Source organism: Solanum verrucosum, unplaced genomic scaffold (assembly GCF_900185275.1).
Source record: "Solanum verrucosum unplaced genomic scaffold, falcon-dt-bn FXZP01000103.1, whole genome shotgun sequence".
NCBI classification, from domain to species: Eukaryota; Viridiplantae; Streptophyta; class Magnoliopsida; order Solanales; family Solanaceae; genus Solanum; species Solanum verrucosum.
The window spans coordinates 6,579,990-6,598,092 of NW_026020048.1; the positions used below are offsets into that span (position 1 = coordinate 6,579,990).

The window sequence follows — 18,103 nt, forward strand, 5'->3', positions numbered from 1 at the left end:
AATAAATCCTTTTCGAGATATTAACTGACATATTTAGTTGAGAAAATATTGATTGAGAGAATGAATTAGATAATATGATATGATATGATTAGTTGAAAATCCGAGAGCGAATATTCTCTTAATCAATAGTATAATATTTAATGTAATTTGATCTGAAGGTATTGAATTATTGTACTATATTGCATAATATTCTATGTAATATGTGTAGCTTCTTTTCTTGGTTTCAGTTAATTTACTTTGTCATGAAGTGTTAAAATGAAGTGTGAAAGCTACTAAAAATAAGATCCACAATGGTATAGAATATAGATTCTTTATTAAAAACAGATGGAACAAGCGATGTGATCTCAAGGACGAAAAATGAAGAATGTAAAAAGAACAGGGGAAAGATAGATAACAAAACAACAATAAAGAAGATTATTAATGGAAAGATACATAACGAAACAACTTAAGACGAGTTGATCTTCCTGCATGTCTTCCTGATTTCTCCACTGGAACCTGTCAAAGGAGAAATGTTTCCCATCTTAACCATAGACTTGGCGAAGTGGTCGAAGAAAAGTGCATTGTTCTCTGCATATTGCTTCACCAAGGCTAATGATTCTTCACTCTTAGTAGTAAGAACTTGATCAGAGTTCAACAGACCCTTTGAAGCCAACAAGAGCTTGAAGTAGCTGTTATCAAATTTTGTTGGGGAAACAAAGTCCAAGAAGAATAAGTTTTGGTCACCACCAGATTTTGGGCATCTATTGCGCAATTGGGCAGCATATGATTCATCCAGAGTAGTGTCTGGTTTACTGTTTCCTGACTGGTTGTAGAGCCTTTGCCTGAAGCTGACACATCTTGAATTTCCAATTGTGTGGCTCCCTGCATAATAATACATCGATGTTAACTAAGATTTCAAACATGTGAATAACTATGTAGTAACAAAGAAATTAAAGGGACTAGCTTTTACCAGATAACGCGACAAGGTCAACAACATCAAGCCCTTGTCTCTTGAATTTAGTGAGAATGGTGTTAAATGTGTTGTTTGGAGCAGGAATATCATTGTTGGAACCACTTAAACTGGCACTTCTGGAGTCTCTTCTTCCCAATGGAACCTCCCAGTTGGGTCCACCAGCCTAAAAAACAAAATAAAATTAGCTCTGTTTCGCCCCTCCAAGAGAAGTAGTATGAGTGATCAACTTTAATTTATGCGACACTCATCACTACTTACCAAAACAGTGGAGTCCCTTGCAGCAAGTGCCAAGATATCAGCACAAGAGACAGTTTGTGGGCATTCTTTCTCCAGTGCAGATTTAATATCATCAATGACATCAAATCCACGAGCTGAGTTCCTGTTGGGGTTTGATCTCTTTTCAGTTACTATGCTTCCCCTGCTGTCCAGAAGCAAAGACGCATCACACCCCTACAAAGCATAGTAAGAAAAATGATTAGCTAGCCTATCAACTTTTTATGGCACATATCTCTATATTTTGTTCATAGCAAAAGTAATTTTCAGTTGTGTACTAGTGTGCATTGTTATAATACAAAGTGACAAATATTTAGTAACAGAGAGATGTTTTACCTTGACAAAGCAGTCATGAAAATGGAGCCTCAGCAACGAAGCAGCCATTCGGGCTTCTTTGGCAACAGCCTTGGCAACAACAGACTTGACAATTTCTTGTGCTTGTGGGCATGATTTATAATAGTATTGCGGGTATAGGTTATCATTGTCACTCTTAAAAGAGAAACAAATTGGTGCAAAAGCAAGAAGAGCTACGAGAACGAAGAAGCTCGTAGACTGAGCCATTTTGAACTTAAGTTCTAAGGACTTGTTGTAGAAACAAGATAAAATATTGAAGAAGGCTAGCTTGCTGTGATGAAATTGAATGGAGTTTCACTAGTATATATAGTGTGTTCAATGGAAGAAGAGTCGGAAATAAATGGAGTTGGTAACTTTTTAGTTGGGATAAGTATATTAATTTCTGCATTATTTACCAATTGATGCAAACTTGTGTTTTAACAAGTATGATGATTGATCTGGTCCATGATAGTAAAAACACCTTCACCAGCTACTGTAAATGTTGCAACATCAATTCAATTGTAATGCATGACATGAAGTTGATTATGACTACTTATCTTACTAATTGTTGACTTGGCAATATTTTTTAACATTGTAAATTACTTTCTCCATTCACTTTTACTTGTCCACTTTAAACTTTGCACACTTCTTAACAAACAATAATTGATATGACTATATTAGCATATCATCCATATGAATTGATGTTTAGTGTTGAATCTTGAAATAAATTATTTGAGGAATAAGTCATTACTATTAAGGGCAAAACATGAAAAAATAAATTGTTTTTTCTTGATATGTTAAAAGTGATAGAGAAATACTCCCTCTGTCTCATATTAATTGATCATTACACTAATATTAGTTGTCCACCTTACTAAATCAAGAAAGTATTAATCAATTTTTTTCTATATTACCCTTGCAATTAAATCTTTTTGAATGTGTTCGTATTTGTTTGTAAAATTGTCACAAAGTTGTTTAATTAAGGGTGATTTAGTAAATTATCTTCTTATTTATAATTTCTTAAGCACCGTACAAAATGAAAAATGATCAACTAATATGGTATAGAGAGTAGTTGATATCCAAACTTTAAGTGAATAAAATAATCAAGGTTTGTTAATCAAATGAATTTTAGGAGAAAATATTCAAGGTTCTTCTGTAAATCAATAATATATATTTAATATACATGAATTGGCTTACTCCTCTCCTACCCAAAATCCAGATTTTTTATTTAATTGTTTCAGTCATGCCATCGAGAAAAGTTTTAGAGAAATTTAAGTTATAAAATTATTTAAGCGCTAAATAATGACTTGATCTAGTCAACCCCACACACAGCTTAATTGATTGCTTTGGGTTCAAGGGATGCAAAGATGATAAACATGGCTATATAACAAAAAGAGTTGATAAAAGTGGGACAGAATCCACCTGCTTTGTTGACAAAAGAGGACCTCCACAATATTATTATTTGACTTCAATTGCTCCAGGTCCTATTTACACACGCCATTTCTTAATTCCTCTTCTTTTCTTTTTGGTTTTATATATTAAACATGTATGATCTCATGAAGATACCTTTTTGTTTTTTGTCACACCCCAAAACCGGATGTGATGGCACGTGCCCAAACCCCACCGGACACGGAAGCCTAACACCCAAAAACCTGACGATACAGAATTTATAAAACAAGAATAAGAAAGAAAGATAAGCGGAAGTCTTTAAATGAACTCAACATAACCCCAGAATTTGGTTGTCACATGTACAAACCTCTAATACAGAATCTGAATAAAATATACAAGTCTCATAGTAAAGTTCTAGAATAGAACAGAACAATAAATATAGATAACTTGAGGGCACGTCTGGAATGAACCGCTACCTCTCAAGTAAGTCTGGAAGCTCTAATCTGAAGATGAGTAATAAGTCGGATCTGATAGAGCTGTCAACCTACACAATTGTGTAGAGGCAAGGGTGAGTACCAAAAGCAACAGGTACTCGCAAGTAACACTAAACTAAGCTAAACTAGCAGCTACAAACAACTCCTTTCAATCCCAACCGAACCACCGAAACTTCATTCTAACAGCGAACCAACAACTTATACTACACAATTTATAATCAACAGATATATCCAACAGTGTCTCAACATCAATCTCATATCCTCATGTAAGAGCAAATAGATCATATATCACATGAAGAGGGGGAAATAGGAAAAATCCACATACCACAGACAAAGATGAAGTCAAATGCGATGCAAATGCAATAATGATGTCATGTAGTCGTGATGCATGTCTGTCCTAAGATACACATCTGTTGACGTAATCAGACCGCGCTGAATACTCAAATCAGAACCCATGGGGGCCACACATGGACCATGTATCACCGCCGGAACCAGATCCCATCGGCATCCAAATCGCTAGCCGGAGCTAGTCCATCTCATATATCTCTAGCCGGAGCTAGTCTCAACCGTGTCTCATATCCATCCATCCTCATATCAGTGTCTCAGAACTCATGCAACAGATAGTTCACACATGGGATGAATAATGAATATGTACATGTCATCAATCACAATCATTTCACGATCACATCATAGTATTACACATCATCTGTTTCAATCACAACCATATCACGACCACATCATAGTATTACACATCGTCTGTCTCAATCACAATCATATCACGACCACATCATAGCATTACACATCGTCTGTCTCAATCACAATCATATCACGACCACATCATAGTATTACACATAATCTGTCTCAATCACAATCATATCACGACCACATCATAGTATTACACATCATCTGTCTCAACATCAATGTTTGTATCAATCATAGCCTATTCATGCTCTTCTATCCCCTCAATATCAGTTATCACATGACTTATTCAACAAATTCAAGTCACATATAACACATTTAGCTCGTTTTATTCCCCATCTTTCAATTACAACAATTTCAATCAACAAATAAAACTCATCCTCAATCCCCATTACTCCCCAACACAATTAGGAAAGTAGTCATGTGTAGTCTAAGAGTTTAACAAAGTTTAGAAGTCACTTGCCTCAAAACACTTCAACTAGTAACTCAAATTTGAGTTTTACCCTTCCGAGCACGCTCCAAATCACCACAATCTATTCATAAATGGAATCTCACAATCAATACGAATCTAACAACACCAATATTGTGAAATTTGGAGAAAAGGGTAAAATGGTCAAAAAAATCTCGTTCCAAAAATATTCTCGAAATCTGGAAATTTTTAGTGAAAAATGTTCCCCAAGAAATTTAGAATCCAATAGTGAAAACCGTTTCGAAAAAGGAGTTGAAATGAGTTCACAAACTCAAATTTTCTATTAAATTCGGATTAGGCAAAAAACCCCAAATTTTTCAGTTGAGATCTCAAATTTTGATGTTAAAATCCATAAATAATCGATGGAAATCAAAGATATAAGTTGGAAATAACTTACCCAATGAATTCCTTGCGAAAACCCACTTGAAATCACTTATTTTCGAGCTCTCAAAGTCTAAAAATGGAGAAATGGGTATTTTTCAAGTTGGGGGAATTGGCTACTGTTTTTGGCTTTAAAAATAAGAAAAAAAGACTGCTGTTGCAGCTTAAAAAAAACACAGCAGCTGAAACAACAATAACACCAAAGTTTAAGTCCCCGTTGGACCCTCGGGATTCGTTCGGAATCTCGTGCACACAAACTAAATATGTACCCCCACTAACTTCGACGTTCCGGACTCAATGGAACCGTCGGAATTTGAATTCGAGGACTCCTTGCCCCGAAATTCAATAAAATGCCAAGAAACTAGTTTAACGCCAAAAAATTCGAAACTCAAACGGAGCGTCTAAAAATTCAACCAAGACTCATTTTAGACTTAGAATCGCCTCCCGAAACCAACGGTACTCTCGGAATTTCAATCTGAGCCTCGGAACCTCATATGTTGACCAAAGTCAACTCTTTATCAAAATTTCACAACTTTAGCAACTTAGGACCTCAATTCTTCGTTTCAACTCCAAATTCGACTCCGTAACTTCACACAGACCCGTTTCGACATTCTAAAACTGTCGGAATCGACGGAAATCCGATCCGAGTCCCGAAACTCCAAATGACTCGAAAAAGCACTTTTTAACCAACTTTAACTCATAAAAACCCAACTTCTCAAAAACTCAACTTTTTACCAACTTTTCCTCAAACCAACTTTACAACCACAAAACATGGGACTCGGGGCAACTACCGAAAGGGCAAAATAGTCATTTCCACGAAAAATTACCAAAATGACCTTTCGGGTCATTACATTTTTCCTCTTCGCAATTTCACGAGGAAGTTTTGAATTGCATTAGTATAATTTTATATTAGATTTACCTAACGTATGTAATTTACTTATTTTGAATACTATTTACTAGATGATATAGTCAACTTTTTCAGCTAAATTTTATTGCATTCACCTAAATATTAATCAAGATGGTCAAACAAAGAATTTTTTTTTATTTTTTTGTTATGTACTAAATTTAAGCTACGCTATTGACAATTTCTTAGAAAAATATAAATGGAAAATCGCCGTTTATTAAAATATAGTAGTACTGAGGACTAGGGTAACTTGGTCTCTGTTTGCTCTCATGCATTACAGAAGTAAGGAAGGTGACCAATAACTGGATAAAGCGAATATTAGGTAAAATCTGATTGGTCTAATGAAATGATTAAAAATAAAAATGTTAGGAGAACTGCTCCTCTACTTTTTCAAACATATACAGAATAATTTTTATGCCAAATTTGTTCTTTAACACATTGAGGACAAAGGGGTTCAAGCAGATTGGCTGTCTCAATTAACGAACTGTATTATATTCTCTTTTGACATAGTTGCAAGTAAGACCTTCCTAAAGCAGCTTAAAGCAAGGTGAATAAGCTTTAGAAAACCCAAAAATTGAACTTGGGAGTCTTGATTCTCCGCACGCATCAGAGGGAATGGGGAGTTCCACCTCTTTTAGGGTTCGTTTGTTATAGCATATAAGAATAATGCTAAATAAAATGTATTATTAATGCTTGCATTAATTAAACATAAATTATTTCGTATGCATTGTTTGATTTGGTGTATTTAGAATAGCATATATTACATATATAAAAATATTTATTTACAAAGATACCATTCACAATTATGATGGAAAAGCTGTAAAAAATAATAACTTAGGAGCAATGGGGTCTTTAATTAACCATGTTAATGTGTGCATTAAAACCTCTTGCATTACTAATATCTAGAAATTCATGATATTATTAATACACACCTTAATACACAATGGTGTAATGAAAAAATGTATCGAACAAGGTATTACTCATACACAGAGTTAATGCACCCTCTACCAAACAACCCCATAGAATGTTATTTTTAATTATATTCGACTCACTAAATTAGATATTTGTTATGGTGGTTTGGTAAATGTTGAGACTTATCCGGATGTGAAAAGACGCAGCAACATACTAGAAGTCTAGAATAAGCAATATCGTCTATTGACAACTTTGATGGTATGCTTATTTTTACTTAAAAAGATAAAGCAGACGATTGACTTGAGGTGGTGTCACAGGAATCTGACTCTCGTGTTAAGCTCTTGGATGCGAAACATTATTGTCATTAATCTTGTCAACTCAACAAGAGTGTCAAAAAGCAGCAAGTGTTTCATAAGTATGTATGCATAGTACCATACCAATTAATCATAATCTTTCAAGTTCACAGCATTCCCGCCTAATAATCTGCGTGAGCACCACCACTAACAAAGTAATCATTAAAATTTCAAGTTCCTCTCTATACGTACAGAGAGGAATCTGTTGGCAGCTTAAAATAAAAGCTGTTACAGGTAGCATGACGGCCACTCGGCCAGCATTTCCAAGTATCTTAAATTGTACATTATGCTTCACGGATGGGAATTAATACCAAAATTGCTGATCTATCAGAGTTTACAAAAAAAATCATGGTTTCTCAATCTTTACCGCCACAAAAATGAGAAGGCTTAAGCAACGTTTTGTATGCAGAAGCAGAGCACCAAATATCAGCTGCTTCCAAGGACAGATCGTCTTGTGCACATTTTTATAACCTGGTACACTAGACCTGGGACGTGGAAAAGCTCTTCCATTTAGAAACAAACAGGACTCAGATTGATCCGTACCTAACTTCACTAGTTCTCCCTGTTGCTTGAGTAGAAGCAGGTTGACGCTCCCATGAAGCTTGATTTGCAAATGGATTATTGACATCTTCTGGTCGTGAATAGCCATGGCCTACCCCGCTTACCTATTTTTCAGTTCCAAAAGTGCAGTGTTAGAACGTGCTAAAGAGATCAAATCAGCACATTAAACCAGTTCGGCTCCCATGATTTTCACAGCATGCTCAAAATAACATTTCCCCTTAGCATATACCCCTCGGCTCCCATGATTTTGGCAATGCAGTGATAGCTCACCCAAAGCCTTCCACACCATCCCAAGAAGTTAAAACTTCCAAGTAGGTAGACTTACAGTTTCCAAACATGCAGATAAAAGTGTCATTCCAGGCAATGCATCAAGCCCACGCTGTAAAAATGAGATTTAATGAATTAGTAAATGTTGCAAAAGAATAATACAATTGAAAACAGAGCTGGACAAAAAGAGAAAGGATAGCATACAGCAAAAAGCATGAATAGTAAGCCTACCTGATTATACACTCGTGTCTTGTAAATGAACCCTCCACAGCAGAATAGTGTTGAGGCAACTAATACTCTGTTCCACACAATATGTCATATTTATATGATGCTACACAAGATGACCAAGAGCAGCATCTGAATATACAAACACTACTAAAAATATAAATTTCAACTACAGAATCAACAACTTCCTAAGCAAAATAACCAGTTATGCTGCAGCAAAACATATGATGTAAAGCTGCATAAAATCCACAAGAACTCACTCAGACATTTCAACGTGAAAATAAAAGGCTGAAAAGGAACATGACGTACATGCACGATAATACTCCAAATATGGCCCATCCTCCTGTAGCACCTCCACCATCGCTTTGCTGATATTCTGCAGAAATTTCATTCCATTATCATGATTTAAATGGAACAAACACTCAGAATAGTAGTGCACCAGGTAAAAAAGACATAGCATTGCTAGAACTACGTAATTCATATTGCACAAAACCATCCCTAACACCAGATATTCACTCCGCTGAAACACACTACTAAGGTGTCCTCCTCCCCCCCCTCCCCCCCCCCGGCACAGTAAAATATCTCTACCAATAGATTCTCATATGGCGGAAAAGGTGGATAAGGACAGGGGAGGGCTGTAGATGGTTAGCTATGAGGCTAAACCACATTATTTTTTCCCTTTTGTTTTAAAGCTTTTGCTTTGCTTGCTAGTTGATTGATATCATAGACACACATTGTCAAAAGACTCAAACATGCCTTGCTCTATGAGCATAATGTATGCTCATCAATGAGAAGTGTATACTCTCTCCATTTCAATGTATGTATCCTACTTTCCTTTTAAGTCTGCTTCAGAAGAATGTCTCTTTCTAATTTCTATATTTACTTGATTTTTTAATTCCAACATCCTCATTTTACCCCTAATGACATTCCGTTGTAGGAATGACAAGACATCTTTAACACCACAAGATTCAAAGGATATTTTTGGTATGTTATATACAACTTTAATTAAGACCGTTGATTCAAAAGTCTTCTTCATATTCCAAAAATCATACTAAAACACATAAAATGAAACGGAAGGAGTATAACTGGCACACATACAAGTGAAGTTGAATAAAGGCCAGATTGCACTTACCACACATCTTTGTGAGGGTGAACTGAACAGGGTCATAGTTTTCTATAGGAATGGTGACCTCAACTTCATAAGGGTTATCACGAGCAACATCACCTGAAAATACAATCAGCAATTGAGGAACAAAGTTGCGCCAAAAGATAATATAATAGAGAAACAAGAAATATCTCCCAAAACAGTCTTATAAGCAGAATTGTCAAGTCATTATACATCTCCAGTCAATCAGTAATGATGTTGGTGACAAAGTTGTTGGTGATCCCCCAGTTGCTGCTGAACCAGATAATGTGACCTTTAATCCTAGCTCCGGAGAAACCTAACATGTATATGGAGAGGGGCATTAAAGAGGAAATCAGTGATTTCCAAGTGAATAACATTCAAGCACAAAAATAATAAAATGCATGATAAAAAGTTTAAGCACCTTTACTAATGGTTTCTGCACAGAACCTGAAACCGAAGCAATCGCGGTCATATAAAGGGCTACACGAGTTTGTGCAGTGTTGAAGCTACAAGAGAACAATGAAGAATCAATTGAAATAATTTCATGCATTTTAGACTGATATGATAACAACTGCTGTAGCTACGCGGCTTATGATAAAACATGGGATGTCTCCATCCTGCAAGAACAGGACAAGTATAAAACAGGCAGTGGTAAACTGTTGGCAAAGTTGACCAACAAAAAGACTAGGATGACGATCAGTCCTCTCCAGGGTATTGCTTGGCACCTGAACCAAAGGACATTCCTAAATAAATGCAAAGCATCTCTGTGGAATCATGAAGAGGCAAATGATATTTTACAGCAAAGAGAACCCAAACATCAAATTAAAGGAAAGCAGATTTGGACACGTGACAAAATATGGCCACCTAAAACCAGATTTCTTTGTTTCAATTTCCCCCCCCCCTTTTTTTTTTGGGGGGTGGGGGGTGGGGGGTTGATAACATCAGCATATGTGTGTATGCCTTTCATTTCAGCCAGCATTTCTATCCAATTCAACATCTTATGTCTGGCAGGATCTATCCTGTTACAGAATCAACCTCAAGAATAAAACACATTCCTAGATAAAATGCAGGAGTAACCATATAACCCTACCTAGGTGGAGTGTCAGACTAGAAAAATAAAGATACAATTGATTTATTTGAAGATTTAAGCAGCACAAGATCAAGATAAGTACAAAGAAAAAATTCTTTAAAAACAAATAAACAGAAGCAACAACAATAGTAATAATATCAGTGTCTCCTTTTGATTGTCTTAGCTTGAATACACATGGAGTTTAAGCGTATAGTTAAGAAATTACAGTTGTTAACATAAAGTGGACCCAAATCCAAAGATAACCTAACTTTTTGAATTTTAAGTAATAAAAGAATAAAAATGGGGTCCAATCTGACAAATTGAGCAGTTACTATTCAGCAAATAATGAATAAATGAAGGCAGGATTCTAGTTAAAGAAAGTGTGTGTGTGTGTGTGTGTGTGTGTATATATATATATATATATATATGTATGTATATATAAGATACTTATAAGTAATGAGATAATTCTCATTACCTGAATTCCCTGTGAGCTTTTTCATAGCCCAATTGAGTCAAGCCATTGTAAACCTGTGAATTCACAAGCAAGGGCCTCCAGACCATAAGCCACGTGTGACAGTTTGAAGGTACTGTGTGAAAGAAGAAATGTTTCCCTTACAATTTCCCATGACCGTGGATGAAAACCAACAGTGAAACCTTCAAAGACCCGCAGACCTGGTTTCTCACATGGAACGGCAAGTTCGACGACAGTTCTGTCCAAAAGTCATATTAGACATACAGCTAGACAAGTTCGAAATTGAAGTTCAGAAATCATGCATTTTTAAAACCCCTACATTTAGTGATGTCATCATGGAATCAACATTATTTTATGTAACTCTTCCCCAATAATCAAACCTTTTCAATTACCCTCACTGGTCAACTTTGCCCTCATATCATGTCACGAATACATGGTTTAAAGACATCAGAGAAATAATTCTAAACTTCATAATATGAGCTTAATGAAATTTAATGACAATGAGTAAATGGGTAGGTTGGGCTGCAAATATATGGAGCATTGCAAGAGATGTTCTCTTAACTTGATCATACAAATTGCAGTAAAGCTCAAGAGGTTATTAAAGTAGAGTAACTTTTACAAGAAGAAATCCCTTAGTCTTAGTCACAATACACTTAAGTCAATTTTATTAATATGAATTATGTCTTCTATTAGAACAAAACATAAGGATTTACAAACAGAATGAAATATACTTCGAGTTACAAACTTTTTATAACAAAATATTGAAGAGACGTATTAAGAACTGCCAAAAGTACATTGGAGCAACTTGGACAAGAAAATATGCCATCCTCCGAGAAATACACTACCCAATTACAGCAACCCATAAGAGTTGTGAACCCACTTCATGCTCACCCCACTCCCAGTTGCATGGGAAGTGGGAGCACATGCCTCTGTCCAACAATAGTTGTTCACTATTGACTTTGCACACTTCTTAAGAAACTATAAATAGAAGGGTAATTGTAATGACATGAAAAGTGTAATAGGGAAATGACTATAATTAATGATAAAGGGTAAATTAGGAACTAAGTGCAAAATTATCCATTGATTTCATAAAGTGGACAAGTATTGTTGGACATCCCAAAATAGTATAGTGGACAACTATTGTTGGACGGAGGGAGTAATTCAGCTTAAAGGAAACATGATAATAGAAACAACACTCCTGTTTTGAAATTGTAAATAGGGTGGCTATCATTCCCTTAATGCTGATGATATATTGTTACCATTCTGAAAAAAACATGATAATAGTGTTAATCTTAAGTAGTTCTGTTTGCAAGGGCCTGGAAAGGGAATGTACCCCCAACTTCAAATATATACTCCATCTGTTTGATTTTATATGGCACTCATTCCATTTTGAAATGTTCCAAGATATAATTCCTCAACTTTCAAGAATGAATTTATCAAATTTTAAACTTTATGGTAATGATTTCTCTATCAAACTAAGAGCTTGTTTGGATTGGCTTTTGACTTATTTTTATCATTTTAGCATAAAATCAAGTGCTTATTAGCATTTTTTTAATTTACCCAAACACTAAAAAAGTGCTTAACAGTACTTAAAATAGGCCAATCCAAACAGGGTTTAACTTTTCAATAATTACTTTAATATTTTTTCCAATATCACTAATGTAATGTATGTCACATTAATATTCAAAACTATGAGGGCAGTAAAATACAGTTATACAAAGGAATGAAGAGAGTATAACTTTCCAATCTTTCAGACCTCACCTCAGATGCAGTTTCTCTCTCTTTTTTTTTTCTTTTTTTTTTGGGTGGGTGGTGAAAACATATTGCATATCAGCTGAATGATGGGGAAAATACCTACAAGCAGACTCATATTCAACATTGCAGATGCATCCAAGTCCACCTGAGGAATTGAATTTCACTAAAAAGTTAGCATGACAGACAATGATGCATTCAATAACAGACTCCCGCCCACAATTCCAAATCCCACATCATTGTTGAACAAAGAGGTGATAGTGGATTCCTGAGTCAAATTTTTAAAAGATTTAAGGACCCAGCATCTTGTAACACTTCACCCTTTTCTGCGAAGTAGTTCAGTTAATACATTAAATTGCAGTAAAATCGCTACCTATGCCGCCAGAATAAATTTCCATTCAAAAAAATTAGCTTTCAAAGTTTAGTAGTGAGGTACAGAAGACACAGAAACCAGGGAGAAAGATACGTGACTGACAAATTTAGTCCAATAATGCACTTCAGATTTAAAGATGAACTTCAGACCCGAGCACTACTAGCAACCCTCATACTATTAAGCAAGAAAAGACCTACTGCTTTATCACATCCCCGGAATTGAAACCAAATTTAACAGTATGCTGGTCCTTGCCTGATTCAGGAACCACAAAATGACATTGTCTATATGAACACAATGTACCAATGCACCAAGGATAAGACATTTGCCTCTTCACCAATTCAGTGTGTCCACCTCAATGAGTTATGTACTCAGTTACAAGGGTGATTGGCTTTGTTCTTGCATACCCCGATAACCCATCCTGGACACCTCAATAACCAACATAACTCTGGTAGATTCTCCAATTAGCACTTGTTACGTGTAGATCAACCTCATGACTCAATTCCATGAACCACCTCACACTGTCAACAGGAGGAACATGAAAAATTTCCCCCACATGAAGAGCCATGGGAAAATCTAAAATGGGTATTTAGGAAATACAAATCGGTCAACAGCTAATAATGATCACACTAGTAACTGCAATAGACACTGGACATTCACTGGATAAGTCACACATATATGAGCCACCAAAAATGAAATTGTCCAAGGTTGTTCATAACACTCGCAATACTTTGAGCAATCTTTTCGGCTAGCAAATTTTGTGCATTAATATGTGATACCAAAATTATGCTTCTCTTGGCTGACCCCAGGCTTCATGTTTGTTCTTTTTATTTTGTTTGATGAATACCCCCAGGCTTCATTTCTATAATGCCATCTTAGATCTAAATATTCAGAAACGGTTGAGTGGTTCAGAGGTATATTAGAGATAAATCAAAGACACTAACTTGGAAAATATGTAGTTTAGTGAGGCTATTTCATAAAGCTGAAATTAACAAGTTGTCTTACTAGTCAAATGAAAGGTTTACATACCTTTGCATTGTCCATGAGGACAGTTTCCACATATGATATTAACCTATTAATCCAGAAAGTGAGAGATTCAATCTAACTGTGTTGGAGTTCAATATATGGAAACCAAATATTGAAATGTGATAATTGTACAGGGCCCAGTACAACACTTCTATCTTTTCAGAGGATCTATAATTTGATTTCTTGAAAATACAAAGTAGAAAATGTTTCATATTTATAGTAAGCGAGAGAGATCATTCAAACCTTAGCTGTTCGGCCCATCTTATCATAACTCTGCTCACAATTCATCAGGTCCCCATTGAAATATTCCTAGGGGACAATAGAAACAATGCAAATTAATATTAGCTTTGCAGATGAGATTGGAATTAAAAAGTAGGGTACACAACAATATGAAGCAAGGAATTGGTGCATCTGAGGAGCAGATTGACGCGACTTGAGGCACATACTTCACAAATTGAAGTGCAAAGCTATCCAAGTTAAAAGTGCTTGCTTCTACCAATTACTAGTATGTATAAACATGTTCACTAACTCTACAAATAACCTACAGCTAACAAGTCAGTAAACAATCCCTCCATATAACCTCCCATTAATTTTTCCCTTAAGTGAATCGATCTTTCCTCAGCTCATCTTAGTAAGTGTCATTTCCAGTTTATGTAGTAAACAGCTGCCGCGAACCAAGAAACAACCATCTACATGAATCACTACAGTGTCTTTGCTTCATGAGGTTTCAAATATCACATAGCAAAAGAGAAGAACACATGCCACACATCGCTGTAGTGTAGCCTATGTCAATTACTGTTGGCTACATAATGCAGCCAGCCAAGAGAACAACAACTACGCCTCAATTCCAAGCAAGTGGAGTTGTTATATGAACCTCATTGTCCATGTTTGTCCATTTAAGCCTGTCTGAATCCATTGGAGGAGGGGGGAAGAGCCAGTCAAGAGAACAAAGAGAATATCTTTTACTTCCCTATTGCACTAACAGGTATCACTCTCTTGCAGAAACATGCATGAATCTTTAAGTTTCTCCAGTATAAGATTAAAATGCACCAATAGTTCAAAAGCTCACCTGAACAAAGCTGACATGTCCTGACCCAGCACGAAAATAGTTGAGTTTATCAAATCTGCCATAGTCCACATATCCCTGCAGTTCAAGGTCGCTCTTTATTGCATAAGGAATCAGAATTACAAGAGTATATTATGGACATTTCAATTAAGTAGACATTTTCTTAGTATAACAGCTCGGTCTTTCTAACAATCTAGAAGTTCCGCTAACAGATGTAAAAAGAAAGAATTATTTTCCCCACTTCCACTTGGCACTCGCAAGCAAATCCAGTTTTTCTTTGTTCATCAATTTCTTAATAGGCAGTTAATTTCTACTCTTGGGCACTTCAGAGGTGCCAGCTTAAGAAAATATTCATCACAACCATGGATAAAAGTAAGTGGAAGAAAAATCGAAAGAAAGACACACGGAGGAAACTAGGAAGAAAACAAGGCTTCTCATCATTCGGAATAAACATCACAAGTCTCCACCACGTCCATGCTACTTAAATGAGTGTTTCACACACCCCTTAAGCCTGGTCAGCCACTTTGATGCCGCATAAGCATAGTCAGGTGTCAGAGGTGTTTATTTTGTGGGGTTTCAACAAGTAGATGTGGTAAAATTGGACAATTCTAAGTAGGGGGGACCGACTCGCAAAAAGTGTGGAAGTTGGAGTCTATTTTATTCATTAGGTCATATATAAATAGAAGTATCTCGTCTCTAACATGTTAAACTTTTGAATAAGGTGGTTCACTTAATTCAATATCATAAAGCAGGTAAAGAGGCTTGAGTCTCCCTACCGTCTGTCAATAAGATATTCCTACATGCATAGCCCATAAAGAAGAATTAGGACTACACATGAAGGTACATTTTGCAAACCTAAATATACATATATAAGAATGTCATCTTTCTAACCAATATAATTTTTAAGGCAAGGCAGCTCAGTCATTTCAACATTTAATAACCTATTCCATACCTTCCAGAAACTGGCTTCAAACCTTTACCTTCCTAAACTAGAGTTTATGTAAACTTAATTTAGCATTTTTCATTCATTAAGTGTGACATATATGTACTCCTAAACCATACCATTTATCAAAAAACAAAAAAAAAAATACTAAACCCTGTCTATTGCCAGCAGAATGCAATCCTCAGATCACTTTTGAGATTCCCACTATGAGTCTGCATTTTAAATGACCATGTATATTGCAAATGCAAAAGTAAGCTCAAACAAATATGTGGAGTATAGAGCCAACATACTTAATTTTGTTGCTCTTTATTTTTCTTTAAAGTGACTAGATATTACAAATGCCATTATCAGTACCAACTAGCATGCTCAATAGCTATAAATCTAATTACCTATGAGTTCCTGAAGGATGTCTTTTATGCATCAGGTTAGGGATGCAAAGATGACAAGCAGGGAAGAAGCTAGTTGCGGATTACTAGATAAGAAGTTTGTAAGAGTCAGAGAGAACATTTTTCATCAAAAAGAGAGAGAAAAATGGAAGGGCAAATAAGCTGCTAGTTATATATAAATGAATAAATGAATGAGAATTTCATTAAATGCATTACCGCTTGCGATCTAGACTCAACATCTTTGCAAAATCGAACCACCAAGTCAGCATCCTACATTACACAACTCACGAGCATTACATTTTGCACATAACCAAAACTATTGGTGGACATAGTAGCTCATATATCAAATCAGACATCACCTTCCCCTTCCCCTCATACTCAAATGGTTGTCCAACCCAACTACTCTGGAACACAGGTTAAGAAACATCAACTCTATTGATCAGCATGTACCTCCAATAATATGACCAGTTTTAAGCATTCAGATATCGAGACTGATAAAAAATACAACGTATAATAAGTTTGCAAGTATTGTGGCACCATCATGGTGATTTATTAAAGGAGATTCCATTTCTCAGAATAAGAAATATAAGAAAATTGCAAACTTCGAGCAGACTGAAATATGGCTCATGGTAAGTAACATTATAAGGTGAACTTAGACTTTCACACTGAAAATAGTCAATTTTGCAATTTTGTGCCCCTTCTTAATGATTCGACAAGCAAGAGTTTCAAAGGATACAAAATCATGAATGTGGCTGGAGTTGTCCAGAGCATAGCAACCAGTATTTGGTGTGGCAACTGAAAAAGCTCCGATTGCTTGCAACAATACAGCTGAGAGAATATGAAAGGATAGAATTAGATTAAAAAGTTCCAAATTCGTCAGTATAAAAACATAAAGTAATTCCAGAGGATGCTTCCTCGTATACTAATATATCACCTGCTACTACTGTGATTAGCAAATGATACGCCACATCTTCACCAGAGCATTTTTTTAGGCTCCTCATCTCGCCGAATACACGGCGGTCCTGCTAATACAGTTTATTGTATTTTATCACAACACTGTAACGACTAATTAATCAGCAGAAATTACAAGTGATTGTGATTATAGCTAGGTTTATTGCTATGTATATAGTTAGGAGTTCATACCTTGCCAGTAGAAGCTTGCTTTCTATGGAAGTGGAACACGAGTAGCCGAATTAGCAATGCCTGTACGCGAAAACGGAGATAAGGAAACCACCAGAAAATATCCACCGGCGTTGTAAGCACTCGTCGCTGTACAGATTCCGATGAATTGCTCTATAACATTTCTTCGTCCAAAACTTTCAATTGAGTCCTCCCCAGTTCCCTTATTGTTTGCACCTGTCTTTTGATGTGATTTGGAAGTTTTTTGTTTTTTTTTTTTAGGACAATGTGATTTGGAAAGTCACTTCGCTAAATTGTTTAATCTAGCAAACGCCTTTTTTATTTTATTTTATTTTTAAGTAAAATAAATCTGCCGGTGGGAAGAAATTACTACAATGGTATTAGTACTATATTACCATGAAAATTATTCCCTTTTTTAAAAAAAAAAATCACTTTATGAAATCAGTATATGATAACGAAAAATCAAATCCAATATTTAAAAATAACTTATAATTTATTTTTTAACTTACTTTTCACTTTTAGAATTATTTTTAAAAAAAATTAG

At 35.6% G+C, this 18,103-nt stretch overlaps 2 protein-coding genes across 3 annotated transcripts; both read right to left on the minus strand.

The window, feature by feature from the left end:
• Window positions 1-291: 291 nt before the first annotated feature.
• Window positions 292-1,789, minus strand: LOC125822000 (peroxidase 72-like). Its single transcript, XM_049501374.1, has 4 exons — window positions 1,562-1,789; window positions 1,211-1,402; window positions 950-1,115; window positions 292-861 (listed from the first exon to the last, which is right to left on the minus strand). Exons 1-4 carry the CDS (start codon window positions 1,784-1,786, stop codon window positions 446-448), a joined length of 999 nt encoding a protein of 332 aa, XP_049357331.1. The 5' UTR covers window positions 1,787-1,789; the 3' UTR covers window positions 292-445.
• Window positions 1,790-7,338: 5,549 nt separating this feature from the next.
• On the minus strand, window positions 7,339-17,804 carry LOC125822387 (uncharacterized). 2 transcript variants are annotated; one of them, XM_049501781.1, is made up of 18 exons: window positions 17,563-17,804; window positions 17,354-17,441; window positions 17,156-17,247; window positions 16,779-16,823; window positions 16,636-16,689; window positions 15,094-15,168; window positions 14,268-14,333; window positions 14,028-14,070; window positions 12,731-12,776; window positions 11,021-11,114; window positions 10,880-10,932; window positions 9,757-9,841; window positions 9,549-9,651; window positions 9,342-9,434; window positions 8,519-8,585; window positions 8,216-8,282; window positions 8,043-8,096; window positions 7,339-7,821 (listed from the first exon to the last, which is right to left on the minus strand). In XM_049501781.1, exons 2-18 carry the CDS (start codon window positions 17,418-17,420, stop codon window positions 7,684-7,686), a joined length of 1,242 nt encoding a protein of 413 aa, XP_049357738.1. In that variant the 5' UTR covers window positions 17,421-17,441; window positions 17,563-17,804; the 3' UTR covers window positions 7,339-7,683. The 2 variants fall into 2 exon arrangements, with proteins under 2 accessions (XP_049357738.1, XP_049357739.1); XM_049501782.1 differs by having other exon boundaries at window positions 17,354-17,444.
• Between the last annotated feature and the right edge of the window lie 299 nt (window positions 17,805-18,103).

Excerpts from the sequence above, each read along its gene's own strand:
- LOC125822000 (XM_049501374.1), bottom strand. The coding sequence starts at position 1,786 with ATGGCTCAGTCTACGAGCTTCTTCGTTCTCGTAGCTCTTCTTGCTTTT. Across the intron at positions 1,403-1,561 it reads TTCATGACTGCTTTGTCAAG|GGGTGTGATGCGTCTTTGCT; the intron begins GTAAAACATCTC and ends TATGCTTTGTAG. Across the intron at positions 1,116-1,210 it reads CAAGGGACTCCACTGTTTTG|GCTGGTGGACCCAACTGGGA; the intron begins GTAAGTAGTGAT and ends TTTGTTTTTTAG.
- LOC125822387 (XM_049501781.1), bottom strand. The coding sequence starts at position 17,420 with ATGAGGAGCCTAAAAAAATGCTCTGGTGAAGATGTGGCGTATCATTTG. Across the intron at positions 14,334-15,093 it reads GACATGTCAGCTTTGTTCAG|GAATATTTCAATGGGGACCT; the intron begins GTGAGCTTTTGA and ends ATTGTCCCCTAG. Across the intron at positions 8,586-9,341 it reads CACCCTCACAAAGATGTGTG|AATATCAGCAAAGCGATGGT; the intron begins GTAAGTGCAATC and ends AAATTTCTGCAG.